This window comes from Ananas comosus, linkage group 24, assembly GCF_001540865.1.
Source record: "Ananas comosus cultivar F153 linkage group 24, ASM154086v1, whole genome shotgun sequence".
Lineage (NCBI taxonomy): Eukaryota > Viridiplantae > Streptophyta > Magnoliopsida > Poales > Bromeliaceae > Ananas > Ananas comosus.
The window spans coordinates 3,335,248-3,361,948 of NC_033644.1; the positions used below are offsets into that span (position 1 = coordinate 3,335,248).

Here is a 26,701-nt window from a genome sequence, read left to right on the forward strand (position 1 = left end):
TTTTGGTCATTACCGGGATTACATCGGTAATCACAGATTTTGGCTCCTTCTTAGCAGACACACTTTCAGACATGGCGTCTTGGACAACGAGACCAAGTCACAAAGCAGCGAGGCAAATAAAACAATCCTAGGTATGTCACCTAAGGATCAAAACAGGGACCAGATGCATGAACCTTAGACTGCAGCAGTAGCACTGATGCTGTAGCGCCGTACTGCAGAAGTACTATAGCGTCGTACTATAGCGATGACTGTAGCAGTACGTAGTGGTAGAGAAAAGCAAAAAAAGGACGAACAACGCCGATGAGATCCGGTGAGGGACAACACTGGATCGCTATACCTTAGAATTAGGTTTTGGCTCTGATACCATGAAGAATAGAATACAAATTCTTCTCATTCATTCAATAATGAAATATAAAGATATATATACATAAATATTTCTATAATAAGATATTTAATAAGGAAAGATCTCTAAGGAAAGATGCCTAAAACTATGCTAGCAAAATAGGAACATAATATATACAAGGATTTAAGTGCCGTAGCATAGGGTCGTGCCGAAAACTTGCCGGCATGATACGGCCCGGTGCGTGCCGAGCAGTGCCGATGCGTGCCGGTCAAAAAAATTCTTGTGTGCCGACACATAATAGCATGAAATATTTATTTTCTTTAGCAACAAAATATTCTAACTATTTATTATGTTTTTTTATCACATCTTTTGAACTTTATTGAAAAATTATTTACTAATTTAAAGAATAGAGGGTTTTGAGCTGTGCCATTGACATGGGGTCTGTATCGTGCCGGTATATTGTTGGCACGGTACGACACGGTAGATATGACCCGTGCTGACGGGCACTTAAAACCTTGATATATACAATTTTGACTTTCCAAAACATTAACAATAGCTTTGAAACAAATGAATCTCAGTATCTAGCGTTCACTCGGTATCACACCCTAATAATCCCAATCGGATAGGAATGGGGATGTGATTGGGTATATAAAAGACTTAAACACTAGTAATAATAACTGGGCTTAAGTATTCTGGGCTGGTGGTTGGGCCCAACGAGTTATTGTTGCTAGTGGGCTGGGTCGTTACATTTGGTATTAGAGCTAGTTCACCAGCCGGAAATGTGTGGCGACTCTCGGCTGAGCCAGGGTCTGAAAGATAAGGTGATAGGCTATGCCGGAGTCTGAATGACAAGCTGACCGGCTATGCCAGGGTCTAAATGACATGGATGACAAGGCTAGCGAGACGAGTCTCACATCGCCTGATGAACTTGGGCTGTGTGTGTGATTGGATTGACGAGGACGTCAGGGCCTTAACGGGGGGAGTCTGTCATCTCACATCGGATAGGAATGGAGATGTGATTGGGTATATAAGAGATTTAGACATTAGTAATAATAACTGGGCTTAAGCATTTTGGGCCGGTGGTTGGGCCCAACGAGTTATTGTTGCTAGTGGGTTGGGTCGTTACACTCGGTCCTATCCCCCATATGCTGATCGGACTCCATACTTGGGTAAGTGACCATACACCACATTAGTTGGATTGAGCATGCAAACAAAATATTTTATAAATACTCGGTTATAATTTCATTAACAAAAATATAAAGATGACTGAGTTTAGCAAAATTCAAAACTCTTATTTAGAATTTTGAGCCTTATAACAATATCTCGCAAAAGGATAAAGGTATAATGAAATTTAAACAAAAGCATTCATATTCTGTTAGAATTTAAAACAAAATTCTTCGGTAATTAGCGACATGTTGGCAAAGCTCCTAAACACACATCAAATGCACCCGAAGGCGCAATCGTTGGGCAAAATCACTTGAAGGTGTATCCAAATAGCACCCACAGGCACATCACAAAATTGCACTCGATGGTGTATCACAAAATCGAAGCCAGCTTCTATTACAAAGTTCATGTCGACATGGCCAACAATATTCGTCGCAATATATCAAGAGACATCACATTTTAAGATTATTTACCCAGTCAATTAAAAGAGAGCAATTATTGAATACTAAATTTTTACCAAATAAGCACAATATCAAAAGTAGACATTTTCAGAAATTGCATAGCAATAAGATTCAAAGCCTTTTCGAAATCTCTCAAAAATTTGACGCAAGTTCAAATTTGCGACAGGTACAAATGGAATGGAAATGAGTTGATAAAATTGGTTTTTTTTAATATAGTATAAATTTCATCATTTGAAATGAGGGTCATTTCCCACTTAAAGAAAAAGGCCATTGTTCTCCGTATAGGCAAAATTAAGCTTCACAATGAATGGATCATATTGTAGCTGTGCAAATCTGTTTTTTAAGAGAGAAAGGTAGTTTTGCAAATCATTAAACATGCTAATTGTGTGATTGGGGCTTATATGGGCTGACATTAAGGAACCCGTGATGCTGAGATTCCAAAATGCTCAGGTAGTATTGTCTAGACCAAGGTTTAAAGTGCTGTGGCACGGGGACGTGCCGTTATGTCCCTGGCACGGTACGGCACAGGCACGCTTGCGTGCCGACATGTGGCACACTTGCGTGCGGATAGATACGCATGACCTCCGACTGGCACGCTTTGGCACGAACTTATTTTAGTTTTTTTGGTTCCAATAAACTCTTATAATATTATTTTGAAAGATTTAAACAAAATAATTATGAATATTTACTATATATACCTTACTATACTCATCAATTAACATGCATGAAAACTTTTTGTAAGCACAGTACAGCTATACCTGATGTAGAATGAAATTAAAATATAATAATAAAATTCACAGTACAATAATTATTTAAATTTACATCTTTACATAGAGATAACTGCTTAATTCCACATAGATCGTCGCGCTTGATCATATGGCATATTGTTATCTGCAGATACAAGATTTATTTGACAATGTTGATATAAGTATTGCTGGTATTGTGAGAAATTCATATATTCCCAATATTACATCTATATTTTTTATTTTTTTGTTCTTATTAAAAATATCTGATCAAAATTTGTTTAGGAAATTGATTTTTGTTCCTTTGATTTATCAAAAGTTTCGCAGTGCGACAAATTTTGACAAAATTTTTTGTTAAAAAAAAATGGATGTCTGTGGTGGAAGCAGACGGCCCGAGCCTGCAAAAAATTTGCTCCTATATTGATAAATAAGAAGTTATAAAAAAGGTATCCGTCAAAAAGCAAAAAAGAAGTTGAAAAAGAGACAACAAAGTGAAAAAAATGACAATGTAGGTGGCCTAAGGGGGGGGAGGGGGGGCTCCAAACCCTAGAGGACAAAAGGAAAAAAAAAAACCAAAAAAAAAAAAGCCAAGAAGGGGGGTCCAAGACCCCCCCTGTACCGTGCCCCCTTCTTGGGGGCACGGTACGGCACGCCCCTGTGCAGTACGGCACAGGCGGCACTTCAATCCTTGGTCTAGAGACTCAGGCAGATATAATTTCAACATTAAGATACACTGCTTTTTATTTAAATCGCATGGGAATTTCTTCGTTGATTTAGTCATTTAGTTTGTGCACTCATGTAGAAGGTCGCATTGTTCTTTTTTTTTTCTTTTGGGTTGGGGGGGGGCGGTGGTGGGTGNAGTACGGCACAGGCGGCACTTCAATCCTTGGTCTAGAGACTCAGGCAGATATAATTTCAACATTAAGATACACTGCTTTTTATTTAAATCGCATGGGAATTTCTTCGTTGATTTAGTCATTTAGTTTGTGCACTCATGTAGAAGGTCGCATTGTTCTTTTTTTTTTCTTTTGGGTTGGGGGGGGGCGGTGGTGGGTGGGGTTGTTGCGGAGGGTAATAGAAATGAGTTAATCATCAAGTAATATATTTTCTCAATATGTAGCTTTTCCATTGGATGCAGCATATACATAAATTATTTCTAAATTAATTGGTAATGTCCTCTTTATCTTTTACCTACTATCTGTTTTTGTGTATAGTGGTGCTGTCATGGACCGATTCTCGAGACTTTAACCAAAAACATTTTTGTGCAAATCAAGATGATGAATGATAAGCTAGAGGCCTCTGTTGTTGCTGACCTGTTACTAAACTACAACAACATTGACAAGGTATATTTGGATTCATCCTTCACTTCCTCTCGATTGTGCATGTGATGTCTTATGACAATGCAACCTTTGTAGGTTATATGGGAGCCTTTCATAGAACCCTGGAGCCTTCAGTTAAACTTGACTAGAAAGCATTGTGGGAATATCTTGAACACATCTTCAAGCACAGATGTATGCCTGAAATCAACGAAGCCGCTAAACCTGAATATAACAGAACCATTGATTGAGGTATTGTTTATGCTATTCTAGGTGGTTTCTTATTTAGAGTTCCCTGAAAAGTATACCCAATTGCAGTTGTAGTGCATATATGATTGTTTTTGTTGTTTGCAATTTTGCTTATTTCAGTGATCTTTCACAGGCTATCTTCAGACTCAATCAGATTATGACCGACTCTTTGAACCCAATTGATGGAGGTGCACTACATGAAGATCAGCATAGTATGGGACTTGGAAACAGTGATGACATACAAACCCGAAGATACGCCCCCTATATTCTCTGTAATGATACATCCTTACCATTGACATTCCATGTGTTTCATGGGTCTGTGAATACAGATGATATCGACAGCTTCTCAGTTATAGATGAAAACTCTGTGGCACCAGGATGCTCCCTACCGATTTATGTTGAAGAAACTCTTGATGAATTTTTCTTCCAACATAGATCTGCTCATTCTTCTGAACAGCTTATTGAGAAAAGGATGAATTCTGTGGCACATCATTTGATATCCATTCAATTTGATGGAACTTCTGAACGTTCGAAACCTATATCAATGGACTTTGTGGGTGTAAATTACTTTGAAGTTAATTTTTCAAGATGTAGCCAACCCTCCAATACTGAAATAGAGAGAGAAGATGATGCCTTGTCATATAATCGAAAGACTGAGGGTAGGTACGAAAGAGGCCAGGGCAACGACTTAATTGTCCCTGTGGTACTTGAAGTTTCAATGCAGAACTATAGCAAGATGATACGTGTGTACTCAACGGTATGTGTTATTTGAATGCATATAATGATTTCGTAGATTTTACTTTACTACAAGCGGACTATTTTTCAGGTTATACTTTTTAATGCAACATCAATGCCCTTGGAGTTGCGTTTTGACATACCATTTGGTGTTTCTTCTAAGGTAGACTCATGACTCCATTTGTGGCTTATTCATTTAAATACATGAAACTTATAAATTTGTTATTATGATTCCTACCTTTGGTTTGGGAAGAATTTTTAATTGCTAATGCTAAGAGAGCAACGAAGAAATAATCTCCGTATCTCTCGGTCCAACTTATAAATTTACAAAACTATTTTCTTTTCTTTTTGTCACCCTGAATCTATTTTGCTACGTGGTAGTATACAGTCGTGGAGAAATAGCGAAATCCAGGATGTTTTATGTATAGACAAAGCTGAAGCCATAACCTAATTTTTGTAAATAAATACAATATCATATCACCTATTAGAATATATATGTCATGAAGAGTAAAGTTGTGAGGGAACGTGTGATGGTTCTTTATATAAGAAACCCAACTTGTAGGTCAAGATTGAAAATATTAGTAGTTGTACTTAGACAACAGTAACTAGTGTTTTAAATGGCGGCCGCTATGCCCGCTATAGCGGCTGCTATAGCGGATTTTATGTGCTAGTGTTACGCCATAATCTTTAAAGCCAAATTTAGCGGATTGGGTTCATAGCAGCCGCCTTAGTGGCTTAGGGTCCCCTAAAGCGGCTGCTATAAAGCAGTCGGAAAGCGGGTGGTATGAGCCCAAAACTTAAAAAAGCGTAAACGGGTTGAACATCTAATTTGGTCGGGTTCTCAAGTGGATAACCAGAATACTTCTAGTGAAGGAGAAGAAGAATGCCTTCCTGATAAATAAGATTTTAATCATTTATCTAAGATATCCTTTTTGACATCCATTTACAAATTGTTTAGATTGTTAATGGATTTTAGATTTTCGAATTTTATGCCTTTTTGGTTTGCTAAATCATAATATTTTAAAGTTAATCTTAATAGAAAATGACATTAAATATGTATAGGCTTTCAATACTAAAAAAAAGAAATGATTAGTTGTCTTTTCTTCAAAACTATATGTATTTTTTATAACGAACATAAACACATAAGTTTGTTTTTATGAAACCCGCTATGGGTTCACAGTGCTTGCTATGGCACGCACTATGCGCTTTTTGCTATGAGATCCTCCAAACGTTATGTGCCCGCTATTCGCTATTTACAACCTTTGATAGTAACATTCTTCGCATTAGTCTTAAAATAAATAGTAAATTGTGTGTTTTTCTAGGGTTTTCTTCAAAAAGAAGTCAAATCTAAATACCTTCCACAAATTCTTGTTTGACCAAACAAGGAGAATGAGAGGTAAGAGAAACGATGGGATGGAAAGAAAACGAAGGGTTTGGTGAAAGTTTTATGATGGAAATTATTCAGAAGGATACTCTTAACTTCCCACAGACAAGATAATTAACTTCCCGGTTGACTTTTTATGGGAAGTTGGGAGAGGCCCGATTCTCAGCAACTCCATCTAGAAAAGTCTGCCACCCGAATGCCGCCTTTCTGCTTCGGGCCTAAAAGTGATTTAGCATGGGCAAAAATCATTGCTGAATCTTGGCTAAGTAGTGCAAATGTTCTAACTAAAAAAACTTTGTCGTTTTGTTTCTTTCTTTAGCTTTAGTCCTGCTTTACTGAAAGTGAGATTGTATTACTCAAGTCTGCTATTAATCCTATAAGATTTTACCGGCTTAATTTACTTGTCAGATAATCATCTTGTTAATCTTCTTTGAGAATCAATTTCCTTCTAACTAATCCTCTCTTAGTCTCTTTTTAAGAATGAAAGACATGAAACCAGGTTCTTTGCTTTTTCAGATATTGGGACCTCTACTACCAGGTCAACAGATTCCGCTGCCTCTGCATTTGTCTGAGGCTGGTAGAATAAGATGGCATCCAGTTGGCACCAGCTACTTGTGGAGTGAAGCACATTCGCTATCAAGTATGCTGTCACAGGAAAATAGGCTTGGATTCATGAGATCATTCGTTTGCTATCCTTCTCATCCTGCTAGTGATCCATTTCGTTGTTGCATATCGATTCAAGATTATAGCCTGCCTTCATCTGTTAGTTACCAAAAATATCCACAGATCTTTGAGAAGAAATTGAGTAAGAAACATTACATACGCCAAGTGAAGCTGACTACTCCTTTGTTGATTAAAAATTATCTTCCTGCAAGCTTATCCTTGACAATAGATGGCTGTGGAGTTCCACATTTTGTTTCCCTTTCGGAGGTTAGCTTTATGCTTGTGCATGATTTTTATTTTGTATAGCTTTTGCAATAAGTTATATATAGTAGTATTTATTTATTTATTTATTTTTTATTACATCCTATTTCGGTTTTGCAGGTAGATACTGCTTCTATTTTTCTTGTTGATTCAACATATGACCTTGGAATTACCTTCCACATTCAAGGATACAAGCCTACTGTATCGAAGTTCCCTCGTGCAGAATCATTTTCTGCTATCGCTAAGATGAATGGCTTAAAATTTTCCTTAACAGAAACACTTATATTTCATTCTGACGCCTCCTGTAAGTGCTTTATCTTAATATTGTTGGTGTGTAAGACTGCCAGATATGTAGGCTAAAAGACAAATATATGATTATTTGCTATAGGTTCTATAAGTGTTACTCTAGAGAAAGCAATGGATGCATACTGTGGTGCGCGAGAATTATGCCTTTCTGTTCCCTTCTTGTTATACAATTGCACAGGTCTGCTACTTACCATCACAGAAAGTAACCATGAAAGGAATGGACATGCCCTTATTATTCCTCCCAGCTATAGTTTAGCTGGGAATGAAAGCTGTTTGGTTGGAAAACAGGGCCTTGCTCTTCTGCCCTCTGAGTTAGAATCTAACCCATGTCCTCATCTTATTAGATAGATCTATTATAAACATTTTTACAATACCTCTGCTCAGAACTTACTACTTTTTTGAACAGGTACTTCCCATCTAAATTCAAACGAATAAATGATCTAGATCTATCTGGTGCATCTTATTCATCAAGAAAGGTACGAATTGATGGAGCACGTGAGACTGAGGGAAGCAACAGAGAGCCTAAGCCACAAATGTATTCTCCTCCTGGCCATCTTGCTGCTACTGAATTTATCGTTAAGCTTAGTGCAGCTCGAAGTCAGAGCAGCACTGTGAATTCTCAGAGCGCAGCTTGGTCAAGTCCATTTACCCTTGTCCCTGCAAGTGGTTCAACTAGCATTGTCGTTCCTCAACCGTGTAATTCTGGTGCATATTTAATTTCTGCAACAGTAATAACTGTTTCTGGAGAACTCACTGGGAGGACGAGGGTGATTACTTTTCAGCCAAGGTATTTTTCTCCCCCTGTAATACATAAGACAGATATTCCAACATTTGTAGAATGATATTTCACTTAAATGTAGCACTCCGAAGAGCATTTTATTTGTTATCATCCATGATAATAACTGCAGTATTAAATATGTGAATTCACGAGAAACTTGTTGCATATAGAGATCTATTATTTATGTGCCAAAGGCTCTTCGCTGAGCAGATCAATTGGACCTTCAATGTGTTGCAACATTTTATATGTGCTAAACTGAGGAAATTCAATTAGGATGCAACCAAGCATTCTTGCATCATAATATTGGTTTTTCTTTTGCATTATTTTCAATCTTATGGGTGCAAAACGGCTGGACTGCTTTGGGACAAGTGAGTTCATGGCCTCATATTATCTTCGCAGGCTTAGGTTTTCTGTTATGCTTTGTCTATTGGCCTGAAACTAATCGAACTTGAGCATTGTGAGGCGGGGAGAGTTTAATAAATGGCCCGAACATGATTGTGGCTGGAACCAAGCTAGCCCATAATGTAGCCCAAGCTCGATCCTAACTGTGAACCAAGATTTGAAGTGTACGGCACGGGGCGGCATGTACTATGACCCCAATTTGGGGGCATGGTACGGGGGGCTCTCCAGAACTCCCCTAGCCGCGATACCCTCTTGGGTATCGCTCGAGACAGTCCGGTACCCTCCTTTTTTTTTTTTTTTTTTTTTTTTTTTTNCTTCGTTTTCTTCTTTCATTGCTTTGATCTTCAAAAAAAGACAAAGAAATAGCAAATTGAAGATCTACTTATAAGGTAAGTTAAAAAAAAATTATAATTTAACTTTTTGCTCATATATTTTGAATATTTCTAATTTGTGAGGCTACTTTTCTGAAGAAATATAAAATTAGGCAATTTTTTTTTTTGTAGTTTACAAAAAGTTGAAAATAGATCTACTTGATTTATTTATTAAATGGTCAAATATTTAATTATTTCGGATAGATCTAGTATTTTATATGAGATTTTCAACAAAAATATTTTTATCTTTGAAAATTCTATTTTTGGATTTAGAAGATTGAAAATGCTGATAAAATCAAAAACTAATTAAACCAATTGATACTTAAATTTGTTTAATTTATTTGTCATATAATTTATTGCTAAATTTTTATGGATAGATCTAACAAATTTTCTTAAAAATTTTAATTAAAAATAATTTTCGTCAAATATTTTACAAATATTTTTAAAAGATTCAAAAAAACAATTGTGGTCCTATTTTAGTTAATCTAATTATCATGCGATCTCTTGCAAATGTTCGTTAAAATTTTGAGAAAAAATGATTATCTAATTTTGTATTTTATAATTTTTTTAACTTTCCAAGAAAATAAAGATACAATTAGAAGAATTTTAAAAGTTAATCAATTCTCACAATTTTTCTCAAAATTTTGGAAAAAATATTTTCTTCAAATTTGAAATATATAATTAAATATTTTTTAGAATAATAGAAATAAAAAATATTATCAATGTAATTGCGGTCCTATTCTTGTTGCTCTAGTCATCATATGATCGCTCATTGAATCAATATATGGATCTTGCAAATTTTCATATGAAATTTGAGAAAAAATATAATTTTCTATTATATAATATTTTAAATTTTTGAAAAAAGAATCATAAAATTAGAAAAAATTACTTATTTCAAACTAACATTATAAGAGTTTACTGGGATTAAACAAACTAAAATAAGTTCGTACCAAAACGTGCCACTAGAAGTTCATGTGTATCTCTAGGCCACGTGTCGGCACGTTGGCGTGCCTGTGCGTACCTTGTCAGGCAACAATCGACATGCTTCCGTACCACCGCATTTTAACTCTTGCTGTGAACTATCTGTTTGTTTCTGGCTGGACCATGCTTAGGTCTAAATAATTTAGACTTTAGAAGAAAATTTGTTTTAGGACTCAGCATGGCCTGGACTATTTGACTACCTTGGTATTTTAATGATATAGTAATGTTAAAATAGCTTAACAGTGCTTGTGGCTTGTTTGGCAGGCTCATATTAGGGTGAACTACTTCCCGTTTGATCTTCTTGCACTTCAAATATACTTTTGTAAACAATTCTCAAAAGAATATATGTACTAAGTTCGCTGTAAGGTTCCTGTGCAGTTATGTGCTTTTACAACTGTAATGGACAGCCAGGCAGAAGCTGCATCAGTACATTTGCATTAACATGGTTCAGTTAATGCATTTATGCTCTGTCTTATACTTAATTACTAGGCTGTTTGAGGCACTTTAAAAGTTTAAATTGTATGGATTCTTGTCCGGTACCTGCTGCCATGCTAAGAAGTAAGAATTATGAGGGGGTGTGATATTAAGTAAAAAATTTATCTCATTATAGATAGTGCTAGTTAGTTGAAAATACATGTGTAAGTTCTAGAATGTTGCTTCATCTTGAAAATATTGCTTACGCTAATACTAGTAGAAACATTAACTCTGAATGCTATTCCCTACTTGTTTGACATAGGTTTGAAGGATGCTTATATTTCACTCATTAATATATTTTACATGTGAATTTGTTTTGTTTTATCTTGATAGCTCTACTAACCTATTTTTTACTTTATCAATTTTCTTTTAGATATGTGATTTGTAATGCTTGCACCAAGGACTTGTTTTTCAGACAAAAAGGAACAAGCAACTTTTATCGTTTGGGTGCTGGGAAACATTCTCACCTCCACTGGCCTGATGCAACAAGGTATTTTTCATGGACTTCTATGAAATTTGTTTATTCAAGAGCCATGAAATTTCTATTTTATAAGGTAAATTAGGAAGGCCACAAATTTTTTTTTTCTAATAGAGGGTTACATTGAAAGAAAGGCTAATCCTATTTAGCTTGACCAATATGTGGATCCAAACCTTAAATCAGTTAATTTTAGTGAAGATAAAGAAACTTTGCTGGATGGGCAGCAAAAGTGAAATCAGATAAGAGGCGGGCAAAAATGAGGCTCTGAAAGCAAAACTAAAGAGTTTAATTGGTTTTTTTGATTCGTACCATATCATGCCAACAAGATATGGCCACGATACACCCTCTGTGCCGATGGCATAGTTCAAAACCCTTTATTCTTTAAATTAGTAAGTAATTTTCTCATTAAGTTGAAAAGATTTGATAAAGATACATAAACAATTAGAATATTTTGTTGCTAAAGAAAATAAATATTTAATGCCATTATGTGTCGGCACACATGTATTTTTTTGTGACGGGCACGTATCGACACGGCCTAACACGCACTGTGTCGTACCCGTGCCGGCAAGTTTTCGACACGATCCAGTGCCACGGCACTTAAATCTTTGCTTTTGAGTATCTGAAACTTTTTTGTTTTAATGATTCCATTACCAATCTCGGTAGAAGATGAGTAGTGGCTAAATTTCATCTTTAGCACTAGTATGGTAGCAGTTTTACAACCTAGTAGTGGAGAGCAAGGATAAAAGTGCAATGACATGAGGGCGTGTCGCTGTTTGCCTGGCACGATGCGGGACAGGCACGCTTGCGTGCCGACATGTGGCATGCTTGCGTGCCGATGGATATGCATGGCCTCCTATTAGCACAGGCCTATTTTACTTTTTTTTGTCCTAATAAACTCTTATAATATTATTTTGAAAGGTTTAGTTAAATAATTATGAATATTGGCTATGTATAACTTACTATACTTACCAATTAACATACTGGTAAGTTTTTTTATATGTAAAGTACAACTATACCTAAAGAATAGAAATTAAAATATATTAATTATATAAATTTACATCTTTACAAAGAGATGACTATTTAATTCTACATAAATCGTTGCGGTGGATCATCAAAATTTGTTAGATCTATTCATAAAAATTTAGTAATAAATTATATAACAAATAAATTAAATAAATTTAAGTATCAATTGATTTAATTTAACTTTTAATTTTCTCAGTATTTTCAATTTTCTAACTCCAAAAATAGAATTTTATATTAGATGTGTCTTGAAATTTGATTATCGAGTTTGATTTTGTATCCTGATTCGCCGAAAGTTTCGCTGTACGATAAATTTTGAAAAAATAATTTGTGAAGAAAAAAATGAATGACTGTGGTGGAAGTGGAAAGCTTGGGCCGATAGGCCCCGATGGTAAGGAGCAGAGTCCCCCGCGGGGTGGGGGTGGAAAGTGTGCAAAAAGAGGGGGAAAAAGTCCCACAACAGCCAAAAAAAAAGAAGAAGCGGCACGATATGTGCCGTACAATACTCGTTGGGGTATTACGCTGTCTTGCGTGATACCCCAGCGGGTATCGCGGAAAGGGGGGGTGGGGTGGTTGGTTCTTGTGAGACCCCCCTTGTACCGTGCCTTTATATAGGGGGCACGGTATGTGCCGCCCCGTGCCGTACAGCGCAGGGCGGCATTTTAATCCTTGGTGGAGAGGTTTTAAAAGCTGAAGAGGGGAGAAGCAATGAAAATTGGAAGAAATAGCAATTTTTAAGCAAGATAGGGGGGAATGCAAAAGGGTCTGTTCCACAAGAAAAGAAGCCCGGCACGAACAGGGTGGAGAATGAATTAATTTGGCTCTTATGTGGTAGGATTTGAAAAAAGTTGGACTATCATTGCATAAGATGTGGAAAGATATGGAAATAACTGTAGGTCTACTGAAAAATATATATTTTGTTTTTATATACATTTAGAGAGTCCTTTTGTCACGCCCCGAGACCGCTACCAATTTGGTCCGGTCCGGGCGCATCGAACAGACGCCGAACGGACAGCACTACCAGTGCCAACCAAGCAAGAGCAAGATACAAGTATGAGACATACAAGTAAATAAAGAGAAAGTTCTATCTATTACATTCATTCAACTTAATACATTTAATTCCATCTTTTACATTCTTCCAGAACATATGTACAATCACTCACAAACCTCACCCTATACAACATCTACTGTCAAACATAAATACAGGGTAGAGCTAGTATAGAAAAGTAGGCGGCTAATGCAACTAGGGCGCGAGGCCCTTACTGCGATCCTCACGCTCGCCCGGGGCACTCGAACTCGGACCTGTATAAAGTGTGGTGAGAACTATCTTCCATAGTTCCCAGTGGGTTTGGCCGCCGACTCCGCCGGTCTCCCCACTAGGTTCAAGTGGGCACGAGTAGATAAACAGATAGATAGATAAAGAAAGCTATGGAAACAGATAGTAAAACTGCGCTACTGTGCCCGAATCATGTATACGAAAAATGCATACAAAATAAAATAGATAATCAACTAGCTCTTCAATCAACTAGCTCTTCATATGTCCAAGAAGTAAGGCTATTTACTTATTCATTAGTCTCGTGGCTCATTCAAGGATCCGCCTACTACTCACATAGCCATCTCGATACTACGAATCCGAGACTGTCTGCGGGACCCCACATAGGCCATCTCTCGGGACCCCAAATAGTCCATCCCTATCCCACGGGACTCCAAATAGGCCATCCCTCGTGAGTGACTCCGGAGCGCACTACTTGTGTGGAGCGACCACCACAAGTCGGGAACAGACAATGAGTATGATCCAATTCTCCCACCTCAAGGGTATCCTGTCCTCTAGGGTTACTATCACCATAGTCAATGGGTTTTATATACACTACGACTGACATATGCCACTCGTTCTCTGTTTAATTAACAACTAGATGCCACTCGTTATTTTATTTCAACTATTGCATCATTCTTTCACCGCTGCACCATAGGATTACAAGTCTCGACCCAATCCTCATCAATCCCCTATATCCAGCAACTAATGCATAATATGATATCAGCTAGGAAAGCATAAGGAAAGGCAATGCACAATTATCCTACAATGCATGTGAACACAGGATGCAAGGTCTCAAAATACTAAGACATAAAAGGGAGCCCGATTGCTTCAGGATGGTGACCACCCACCTCTTGGTGATGCCGCGATGGTAGAAAACTCGATTTCACAGTCCTTGGTCGACGCTTCGATGTCTCGGGATGGATGGGTTTAAGCAATAAAACCCAATCTCAAGAAAGCCACTATGGATGGGTTTGAAGCTTACCTCTATATCAAGCTCCAAGCTTGCTCTAGCTTGAAGGAGAGAGGGAAGAAGATGATCTTTTTCTCCTTTTTGGTCTTCTCCTTCCACTTCTTCCTCTTTTCCTTCATCTTCTTCTTCTCCTTCTTCTTCTCCTCCTTTTCTTTCTAGAGAGAGAGAGGGAAAGAGTGTGAGAGGGTTAGAGAGCAAATGAGAGAATGAGAGGGGTCCCTTACCTCTTATATAGGCCATTTTACAAATAGGCCCCTCAACTTTCCATTTATTAAACAGCCTTTACTGGGCTGATTTCGCAGTGAGGGACCGGTCCCAGCTCGGGGAGACCGGTCCCCGAGAGCCTTCCTTCTCGGGCAAAAGGGATTTCGCGTTCGGGAACCGGCCCTTGCCTGAGAGACCGGTCCCCGTCCGAGAGACCGGTTCCCGAGAGTTGGATTTTCGGGACTTAGCCAAATTTCGGCTATTCTCGCTGGGCTAACGTTCGGGGACCGGTCCTTCCCTGCCAGGGACCGGTCGCATCAAGAATCCCCCGCAAGCCCAGCCTGATGGGACCGGTCCCTCCCTGTCAGGGACCGGTCCCCGAGAGCAATTCTGCTCCAGTGCAGATTTTTGCACTGCTGCTCTCGTGGACCTTTCCTTAATGCACTTCATGCATTATAATCGCCTTCGGACTTTCCGAAGCCTACACGCTCGACAATTAGTCGATTCTAGCGAAGTCTAATCCTCGAATTTCGAGAATTCACTTCCTTACACCTTTCGACGAGAAATTAAATCCAGTTAGGGATTACATTGGCAAGATCACAAAAGTTAGCGTTCATATGCTCTAATCATGAATCTTCTAGCCATGAATACTTCACACGAGCTTGCATATATTCTAACTTTCTAGGCATGAGTACTTCAAATAACTAAAACCATTGTTGACAATGACTCACGATACTTATGCGTATTCAAACTTTTGTAATTTTCTTGATGCTCTATAAGTCACAGATCTAACAATGGGTAGAAAGCAGGCTGAGAAGTTTTTGTCGGGTGTCAGAATATCATGGATATAATCTTAGGGCAATCTTGATATAAGCCTGATATAATGGACCGAAGGAATTTGAATATTATTTGGTATTGTCGGAACTGTAGTTAACTGTTGTTCTCTTCTAAGTTCAGTGTTTACGTGTCTTGAAGAGTATCTTTGACAGTCTAATATTGTCTTATTGTCTTGTTTTTTAAGAGAAAATATTGTCTTATTGTTATTAACACCATTCTAGTTTTTGATGATGTGAAAGAATGTAGTTTGCAATGAATGTATATAGTGTGCCTGAGTGCGGTTTATTTAGAGCCCACATTTTGTGGTTGACGAATAAGTCTGCAATTTCTTTACAAGGTTGCAGTTGGCCTTCTAACATCAAGCCTATCACCTCTAAACATGTAGCTTAATCTCTGGAAATACGTAGTTAAGATGTAACGATAAGCTTAATACTCTAGTCTAGTATTCCTAAAATATAACTCCTGACCGTCTTCTGGTATTATAATAAATTACTTTGTAGGAATTCAGAGAATGATTTTCTGTATTGTGGTTTCATTACATCTTTTGGGTTCACATAAGCTGTATCAGGTTTTCTGGATATGAGAAATATTTGCTTATATCCTTATCTATCAAATTTGAAGTGTTTCAAACTTTTATAGTTACAAGTTATGATTCCATGTTCTTCTTTTGTTTTACTTTATCATTTTCTGTGATTGTTGCAGAGAGTTGGTTGTTTCTATTCGATTTGATGAACCAGGGTGGCAATGGTCAGGCAGCTTTCTTCCTGATAGAATAGGAGATACTCAAGTGAAAATGAGAAACTATGTCTCTGGCGTATCAAACATGGTTCGAGTTGAAGTACAAAATGCTGATTTGGGCATCAGCAATGAGAATCTTTTTAAGAGAACTAATAGTAATTCAACTACACAACTTATTCTATTGTCCGATGATAAGACTGGGTTTATGCCATACAGGATAGACAATTTCTCCATGGAGGTAATCAATCTTTTTGAATTGCTTAATTTGGAATTCGCTCCTGCTTTCTCCTCTTCATGGAAATATTATTTCTCCTGATTTGTGTCTGATTTATCGGGGCGTTCTTGGGAAATGTCAAATGATTTGTCCTTATCAATGCATTTATATCTAAATCATAGAAATTAACCAAAACTGAAAGATAATTTCTGGCCGGACACCTGATCCAAACTATAGCTCTGATAACAAACATTAATCTACTAATTGTGGCTTGTAGGCAGGTTTTCCTGGTGAGTGGTCACCTCTATTAATTGTAACAGTTTCCGACACAATAAAGCTTTCTGGTATAAGTTGATAGCACTCGACAACGTCCACATTACTTGTTTCCAAACAACTGCTTTGTTGAATGACATAAAGGATGGAGCTGTGATCAATAGATTACTTATTTCCAACTTTTAGTAGAGGAAGTCCTTTGGCCTTTCAGATAAATTTAGATAGTGAAGGCCCAATTTATCTTTAGCATCTAGGTCAGTTGTTAAACTAGTAAAGAGTTGCAATTCACCTTAGTGTTGAAGTGGTGGAAGGAAATACTAGGAGCCTTGGAGATAAACAACCATGGGAAAAGATATACTGCCACTTAGCTGTTAGAGTTGGATAATCCAGCTGAATGCTGGACAAGGATTCATGTTTTTGTTACCATTTTTGTTCTTATTGTTGCTGTTCATACTTTGTATGTTGTCTGATTTTGCTTGGCGTATCAAGTATGGTAGGTATCAATTTCAGGTACATACACTTGAATGTTATCTAATTTTGCAACAAGAATTAAAAGCAATCAGAAGATTCAGAACTCATGTATGACTTCACATTGTCTGTGTTAAAGATTAGAGTGTGTCACTGATATAAAAATATGATAAATTGTAGTTCATCTTTTTTACCGATTTGTAATATGAGTTTTTTACTTATCAAAGCTTGTCTACTAGTGCTTGTCTACAGGAACACAATGCCTTCTAGTGTAATGCGTGCATGAGTCTTAAATGCAGTACTAATATACATGTGAGTGCACAGAAAAATATAGACTTATTTTAAATAAATTTCATTCAAACTATATGATGGAAATAGGGCTCTAAAACATTCCTGGTTCGTCCTATGATTTGTTGAAAATTCTGTGGGTAAAGTAGCTGTAACTTTGGGATTCATCATATGATTTGATGAAAATTTTGTGGGTAAAACAGTTACTAGCTTAGAGGTAGTATTGTATCTCAAGTAATATGTATATTGAAAAGTCTGTAACTGCTTTAATTGTTAGCTTAATTGTACTTAAGTATTTTGCTTAGCTAGAAATTATTCAAAACAATATTTAACTCATTCTGTGTTTGTTTGTCTTCTTTTTCACTTATTCTCTTTTTTTTGGGGGGGGTTTTGCATATCAATTCTTGCAAACTTTCTAATCTGTAGATAAGTCTCTCAAAACTTGTTATTTTTATAAAAATCCCTAAAAAACCTCTATATTATGAAAATCGGACCCTAGGTTGGACGAACCACACATTTGAAGAATATTTGGGAATATTCCTTAACGGTGTCAACTCTCTTACAACAAAATAACCTTTGCAAGCTTCTGGATGCTTTTTTGCCATAGCCTTATTCCTATTTAGAAAACGTATAATTGAAACTAGCATGAGTATCTTTTAATATTTGTCATGAATAGCATTATAAGCAAGGATTTAAGTGCCTATCGGCACGGGCTGTATTGTGTCAACAAGATATCAGCACGATACAACGGCTGTACCGATGTCATAGCTTAAAACTCTCTATTCTTTAAATTATTAAGTAATTTTTTCAATAAAATTCGAAAGATTTGATAAAGATACATAATAAACAGTTAGAATATTTTGTTGCTAAAGAAAATAAATATTTCATGTAATTATGTATCGGGACATATATATTTTTTGTGACCGGTATGCATCGGCACGAACCAGCATGCAACGTGTCGGCAAGTTTTCGGCACAACCCCGTGTCACGGCACTTAAATCCTTGATTATAAGGTGGGAAGTAAGAGGCAACTGCCACCACTATAGAGATTCGCATTGCCAAACTTCGTCCTCATTGTCTCCTTCATGGATCAAATTCAATGTGGGTATGGTAGGGGAAAAGAATGGGGAAGAATGGAATCTTTTTAGGGCTCAGTGTTACGCCCCGGGCACTTTTGGAAAGCTAATTCTTCCAATTTGAAAACAGAGTTGTGGAAAAGCGTACAATTTTTTTTTTTTTTTTGAAACCTTGCCCTCGTCGGCTGGTTGCACCCACTGGGAAACATATTTATATGTTTCTCACCCTACTGTTTTTACAGGTGTTGCTTATAGTGCGGGTCGGGGCACGGTGTGAGGGCGTGGTAGTTAGTGCCTAGAGAATTCGTGCTGTGGATTTCTATTCCTAGCCTCAGATTACTCCTACTTCACTCTGTTGCTATCATGTAAGAATTTATGTGATTGTGATTTAAGTTTAGTTGCATTTGGGTTTTTCCTATTATAGTGGTTTAGTGGATTCTGGATTATGGTTTGGAATTTATTTTCCTGTGCTCCTACGCCGTGCATGCGCAAGGGAGATTTTGTCCGCATGGACATAGGATGAACTGTATATGTGGCGGGTTTTTGCATGTCGCGGGCAAGGTTTTCTAAAAAAAAAGTTTTATACGCTTTTCTGCAACTCTTGTTTCAAATTGGAAGTTTTGTCTGTCGCACCCTAATAATCTCACATCGAATAGGAATGGGGATGTGATTGGGTATATAATAGACTTAGACACTAGTAATAATAACTGCGCTTAAGCATTTTGGGCCGGTGTTTGAGCCTAACGAGTTATTGTTGCTAGCGGATTGGGTCGTTACATTTGGTGTCAGAGCCGGTTCACTAGCCGAAAATGTGTGGCGAGTCTCGGCTGAGCTAGGGTCTGAAAGATAAGGTGATAGGCGATGCCGGAGTTTGAATGACAAGGTGACCGGCTATGTCAGAGTCTGGATGACAAGACTAGCAGGACGAGTCTCACATCGCCTGGTGATCTTGGGTTGTGTGTGTGATTAGACTGACGAGAACGTCGGGGCCTTAAAGGAGGGAGTCTGTCACACCCTAATAATCCTACATTGGATAGGAATGGGGATGTGATTGGATATATAAGAGATTTAGACACTAGTAATAATAACTGCGCTTTAGTATTTTGGGCCGGTATTTGGGCCCAACGAGTTATTGTTGCTAGTGGACTGGGTCGTTACACTCGGTGAGGGTGATTTAGGAGAGGTAGTGGGAGAGGCGACCTGTGATGGAGAAGAGGAAGCAGAGCTTGCTGGCTAGGATAGACTAGTGTAGGGTACTTATTTGTAAATAGGAAAGCTTCTCAGTATTATCCTTTTTCTCTTTTTCTCTTCGCTTGGTGCAAAGATCAAGCAAAGAGATTGAGAGAAGTACGTAAAAACCTTAGAGCTTGATATGTCCAACTTACAATATGTAGTTGATACTTGATACTCCTTCTATTCACTAGACAAAGAAGTCCAGAAATTTCAGCCTTTTTTAGTGCTGTCCAATTTTTAGTTGATAACTACTTTCTTAAGTTTTCCTGTTTTCTTATTGAACGATAGGCCAAAGAGCTTGACCCTTTTGGGTTTCGTTGATGTGAATATATAATTACAAGAGGTGTATACATGGCAACCTTCATTACCATATAACCTTACACTATATATAGAATATACCATATATATCTCGTTATACATGTAATGTAATATATGTATGCTAAATATATCCTAACATCCTCTCGCAAGCTGAGCATCCTTTGCACAGATGTGAAGATTGGTTCGCAAGGTTAAAAAATGGGAAGTGGACAAGGGCTTGGTGAAGATGTCAGCCAGTTGCTTATCAGAAGAGATATGGACCAAATCCAAGTCACCCTAGTGAACTTTCTCCTTCATAAATGATGATCAAGCTCAATGCGCTTCGTACGAGCATGTAAGACAAGATTTGTAGCGAGATATGTTGTGCTAAGATTGTCGCAATAGATTCAAATAGACCGCTGGAGGGAGATTCCAAGATCACGAAGGAGATGTCAGATCTAAACGGTCTCAGCAAGCGCATAGGCCACAACGCGATACTCCGCTTCAGAACTAGAGCAGGAAATAGTAGGTTGCTTCTTTGCCAACCACGAGATAAGATTAGGTCCAAGAAAGATACAGTAGCTGGAAGTGGACCGCCGCGTATCTAGACAAGCAACCCAATTAGCATCAGGGAAAGCAACGAGAGATGGATTGTCGCAACGGGAGATAGGAATGCCATAGGATAGTATCCCTCGGATATAATGAAGCAGACGTTTGACAACTTGCATGTGAGGCTCACGACGTGCATGAAGATACTGAGCAACAATATTAACAACATAGGAGATATCCGACCATGTGAAAGTAAGGTATTGTAATGCACCAACCATCTGACGAAAGATGTAGAGGTCATCAAGTGGTTGCCTTTCATGAGACGAGAGAAGTGGCAGGTGAAAGAAGAGTAGAAACCAGCTTATTAGCAAGAAAACCGTGATGCTCAAGTAGTTGATGTGCATATTTCTATTGAGTCATAAAAAGACCAGAAGGGGAGCACTTGAGTTCAATGCCCAAAAAATAGTGTGAAGGTCCGAAGTCCTTTATCGCAAACTCAAGTTGTAAAGCACTGATAAGAGACGCAACCAGAGAAGAATAACTCCTAGTGACGATAATATCATCAACATATAGGAGAAGAATGAGTCCCAGAAGGTGAGTGGCAAGTGAACATCGAGGGATCTGTAGTGCTGCTAATAAAACCAATCTCCGAAAGAAAGGAGGTAAAATGCTGAAACTAAGTCCGAGGTACTTGCTTGAGTCCATAGATAGCCTTCTTGAGTCGACAGACATGATTAGGAAAGGAATGATGTACAATGTTTTTTCACATGAACTTTTCATAAAGAGAGCCATGAAAGGCATTCTTCACATTAAGCTGTCAAAGTGTCCACCCAGAAGAGAAAGCAACAGAAAGAACAGTACAAATAGTAGTTGATTTCACAACTGGAGAAAACGTTTCATCAAAGTCAACATCCTGTCGTTGCTTGCAGCCCTGAGTTACCAGTCGAGCTTTAAGACGCTCAGGAGAACCATCCGCCTTCTGTTTGACCTTGTATACCTACTTGTAGCCAATAAGATTGATTGACGGTGGAGAGGGAACAAGGTCCCAAGTAGAATTTTCCAATAGAGCATGAAACTCCTCGGTCATAGCTGCACGCCAATTTGTATCTTGGAAAGCCTCAATAAAGGAGTTGGGCTCGTAAGGAAATAATGATTGTTTAGAAGCCAAGAGTGAGGTAGATGCAGTCAAATCCTTTGTCATGGATCGAGTGAGAATAGGGTGTATGCGAGAAGGGATAGGTGGAGCTATAGGTGAATTAGGTAAGGTAGAGGACGAAATGGGTGGTGCAATATCTATATAAAGTGGAGGCTGAAGGGTCAGATGGTGATGGAGCAAGTTCGGTAGGAGGACTGGGTGTTGTAGTCTTGGAGAGGCGTCGGCGGGTATAGACACGGAGCTCTTGGTGACCAGCAGCAGAGGTATCATTTTCATATGAGTTCAAGTTGGTAGGAAATTGAGGTAAGTACTCAAATGGTGGTGAAACGGGCGTAGGAAGGTGATCAGTGCAAGAAGCACTAGTACCATCGGTAGTGCTGAAACACGTGAAATTGAAGCCAGAGATGGCATCAAGAAGAGACGGAGACTTATCCAGTAAAGGAGGATTAGAGAGAATTTTGAAGCAGTTGAAAATTTGAATTCACAGGCACTAAAAAGTTAGAAAATTTTGAAAGATAGGAAAAAGAAAATACTGTTTCAAAAAATGTAACACGCCGAGAAATAAAATATTTTCCAGTGCTCGGGTATAGGCAGCGAAACTCTTTCTGTCTATCAGACAGTCCTAAGAATACACAAGGAAGTGATTTGGGAGAGAGCTTATGATCAGCAACATCCTGTAGATCAGAATAACACAAACACCCAAACACCTTAACAAGTTGCAAGTCAGAGAGAGCACAATCATGCAAAATATCGTATGGTGATTTCCCTTTTAAAACAGTAAATGAAGGAGTGCAATTGACAAGGAAAACAGCAATTTGAAGAGCATCGGCCCAAAAACGAAGGGCATCGAAGCTTGAAGAAGATTTCGGATGATATTAGTTAAATGTCTATGTTTTTCCTCTCTGCTGCACCATTTTGTTGTGGTGTATGAGGACAAGAAAACCTATGAATAATCCCATTCTATAAAAATAAAGTAGAAAATTTATCATTCACATACTCCGTACCATTGTCATATTGAAAAGTTTTAATTTTTCGATAAAATTTCAACCATCGCCTTGAAATTTTTCAAAAACCTCATGTTTATATTTTAGAAGATAAACCCAAAAATATCAAGAATAATCATTCACAAAAATTACATAATACTTATAGCCAGAAAATCGAAGGAACAAGAGACTGTCATATATCAGAATGAACAAGTTGAAAAGGAAAAGCAGATTTTGAGTCAGAATCAGTAAAAGACAGTTTGACATGTTTTCCTATGTGACATGCATTGCAAATAGACAAATTTATTCCAGAACTACCATTAGTAATATTATTTGCTTTAACAAACTTTGATGGAACAGATAAACTAGGCTGACCTAAACGTCTATGCCAAATATCTCCACTAAACCTAGATGCAACACAAGCTAATAGTTGTTTATTCCCTATAATTGCAACTCGAGAAGAAATTGGATAGAGTGAAGTGCTCGAAATACGGCATCTGTGAAGCTTCTTCCCTGTTTCCTTGTCCTTTACAGCAAAGCTAGATGAGTCAAATTCAAAAAGAGATTTGTTATCATGGCAAAATTGACGAACACAGAGTAAATTTCGTTGAATAGAAAGAACAATAAGAACATTCTTGAGACAAAGGAAGTGGAAGCAGTTTTCAAATGTGTTTCACTTGTCTAAGTAATATTCAGCAAATTTTCATTACCAGCTAGAATCTTATCTTGCCCAGTATAATGTTTAGATGGTAAGAGAATATCTGGATTAGCAGTCATATGATTGGATGCTCTAGTGTCGGGATACCAAACCTCCTCACTGGGCTCATGGAGGCTTATGGCAATGAAAGTTTGTGGGATATCATCTGCAATGAAGGAATGATTGAAACAATGCATACATTGAAGACCAGAGTGATGAAATTTACCACAGATCTGACACTCTGTGCCAGATCGGGAGACAGTAGACTGTCGATTAAATTGGTTATGGCTAGGTTGAGGATGTGGATATGCTCCATAAGATCCACGGCTAGGATTAGAGTTATGTCTACCACGTTGTTCTCGGCCTCCACGATATCTACCCCCACGACCTCCATGGTTGTGTTGACCACAATTTGTATAGAAGGCTTCACCATCAATAGGAGAAGTTATAGGTGGTGTCGTCAAGATAGTACGACGTTGAACTTCAGTTTCTTCTTGCATAAGGAGTGGGCGAAGGTGTTAGAAGACAGATTTTTGCAAGGTTTAAAGTGCTGTGGCACGGGGGCGTGCCGCTCTTTCCCTGGCACGGTACGGCACGGGCACGCTTTCGTGCCGACACGTGGTACGCGTGCGTGCCGATGGATACGCATGACCTCCTACTGGCACGCTTTGGCACGGACTTATTTAAGTTTTTTTTGTTCCAATAAGGCTTTATAATGTTATTTTGAAAGATTTAGACAAATAATTATTAATATTTGCTATGTATAGCTTACTATACTCATCAATTAACATGCATGTAATCATTTTGTATATAAAGTACAACTATACCTGATGTAGAATAGAAGTTAAAATTCTTTTGTTTTTATTTGAAAAGTACAACTATTCTTTTGTTTCTATATATTGATTCGATTAGGAAATATATAATGACTAGAACAACCAGAATAGTACCGCAACTACCTTTATTTTTTTTTCTTTAAAAAAAATATATTGATCAAAATTTGTTTAGAAAATCGATTTTTGTTTCCCTGATTCACCGAAAGTTTTGCGGTGCGACAAATTTTGACAAAATTTTTTGTGAAGAAAAAATGGATGTATGTGGTGGAAGCGGAGGGCTCGCCCCCCGCGTGGGTGCGGGGGGCTTCGCCCCCCGCGGTATGGATCGGATAAGTAAGAAGTTAAATTATAAGTTTTTAATTTAATAAAAGAAAAGGCAAAAAAAAAAAGAGTTGACAAAAAGGCATCACAATGTCAAAAAAATAAGAGAAAAGTGAAAAAAATGCAATATAGATGGCCTGGGAAGGGAGGGGGGCGTCCGTATCCAAGAGAACAAAAAAAAAAGCCAAAAAAAAAAACCAGCGGCAAGCCGATACGTGCTGGCGGCACGCTGGTGCGTGCCGCTTTGTCTCGAGCGGCACGCAACAGCGTGCCGCGAGACGTAGCGGCACTTAAAACCTTGGATTTTTGTTTTGTGTGTATTAAGAGCACTTACAAAGCCTTTATAGTCCTCTGGTAGTCCTAGAAGAACAGTCATGGCCAAATTATGATCAGACTTGGGTTCACCAATTGCTTGAAGGGCATCACCTATTGACTTGATTTTTTGCATATAGTCAGTCATCCCTATTGATCCCTTTTTGATACTTCATAACTTAGATTTTAGAGAAAAGACCGTAGAGGCTACCTTGTCAAGGAAGTATGCCTCATGACTTTCCACGCTTCACAAGCTGTTTTAGGTGAGCTGGATATGACCATCTGCAGAATACTAAGGGATAGAGAAGCATTAATCGAGGACAGTATAGTTGTGTCTAGATTAAATATTTAGGATTCATAGTTATTTTCTTATCAGCGGCTTCAATAACTTGAGGAGGAATAATAGTGGTCCTAGTCACATGTGAGAAAATATCAAAACACTCTAAAATATTAAGAAAAACTTGTTTCTACACTAAATATGTGGACTTAGTGAGTTTTAACGACACAAGATTTTGATATTAATGACTGGGAGAGTAGAGGTTGATGAAAATATATTTGCCACCACAAGAGGAGCCAACCGACACCAAGGAAGCAATAGGGAAGTCGAGAGCCCAAGATAAGCCGCACCAAAAACACTAGAAAAACAAGCGGGGAGATCATTGAGAGACAAAAAAGAGATCACAAATAGGCCGAAATTACTGTAGCATCAGTATTGTAGTGCTGAAATTACTGTAGTGCTGGTACTGTGGCAGTAAGGAAAATTATCATGAGAGAAGAAAAGGCAAGATCAATGCCGATGAGATCCGACGAGTGAGAAGGGTGGCACTGGATCGCTATACCCTAGAGTTAGGGCTTGGCTCTTATACCATGAAAGATAGGCCAAAGAGTTTGACCCTTTTGGATTTCATTGATGTGAATATACATAAAATTACAAGAGGTGTATACATGGCAACTTTCATTACCATATTAACTTATACTATATATAGAATATACCATATATGTCTCGTTATACATGTAATGTAATATATGCATGCTAAATATATCCTAACACTTATGTTTCTCTGTAAAACTTGAAACATTCACACCTGTGCAAGTAGCACATAGCGCGATTAAACTTCTGATTGAACTATTGAAGTAGTTATAATTTTCATATCTAGTACTTGTGTACTTCCATATTCGTGATGTATTTCTAGTTAAAATGGCATTTTTAATTTTGGTATAGAGATTGCGGGTTTACCAACAGAGGTGTGAATCTATTGAAACAGTAGTTTATCCATACACATCTTGCCAATATGCTTGGGATGAGCCTTGCTACCCTCATCGTCTTATAATTGAGGTATGCGAAAATGATTATTTCGTTCTTACAAAAATTGCCATAGTTGTCATTGTGTATACAAACATTTTTCGTATGTTGTTTGTTAGGTGCCTGGGGAGCGAATATTGGGAAACTACAGTCTTGATGATGTAAATCAATACATGCATGTGAATATCCCTTCAACATCGGAGGTACTCATGTCCTTACGTTGTAGGGACTTCTTGAAGGATTATCAAGCACCTGAATCATATTTCTACTGCTTTATAGTTCTAACCATATTAACATTTATCAAGTTTCTCTTATAGTTGCACTGGGATGACAGTATCGATTTCGAGGAATGCTTTAAAAACAATTATTGCGACACACTAGGAAACTAACAAAGAAAGTGCACAGCGAATATTGTCTTCTAAAGAAGCTTTTTGTTTAATTACCTTGTTCTAGTGTCTGATAAATCTGTGGTCCAATCAGAAAAATTTTGAAAATTTCTATTGAA

General features: G+C 37.8%; 1 protein-coding gene across 2 annotated transcripts in view; it reads left to right on the forward strand.

Annotated features, from left to right (window-relative positions):
* The window catches only part of LOC109728736, a 63,756-nt gene that overhangs the window by 27,119 nt on the left and 9,936 nt on the right, over positions 1–26,701 (forward strand). The window contains exons 5-16 of one of the 2 annotated variants that reach the window (XM_020259242.1): positions 3,926–4,054; positions 4,127–4,279; positions 4,410–5,033; positions 5,103–5,174; positions 6,912–7,325; positions 7,440–7,623; positions 7,708–7,936; positions 8,032–8,412; positions 11,005–11,121; positions 16,158–16,431; positions 26,116–26,229; positions 26,316–26,399. In XM_020259242.1, the coding sequence (XP_020114831.1) occupies positions 3,926–4,054; positions 4,127–4,279; positions 4,410–5,033; positions 5,103–5,174; positions 6,912–7,325; positions 7,440–7,623; positions 7,708–7,936; positions 8,032–8,412; positions 11,005–11,121; positions 16,158–16,431; positions 26,116–26,229; positions 26,316–26,399 (2,775 nt within the window). The remainder of the gene's footprint in view (positions 1–3,925; positions 4,055–4,126; positions 4,280–4,409; positions 5,034–5,102; positions 5,175–6,911; positions 7,326–7,439; positions 7,624–7,707; positions 7,937–8,031; positions 8,413–11,004; positions 11,122–16,157; positions 16,432–26,115; positions 26,230–26,315; positions 26,400–26,701) is intronic. The other variant, XM_020259243.1, reaches the window with a different exon arrangement.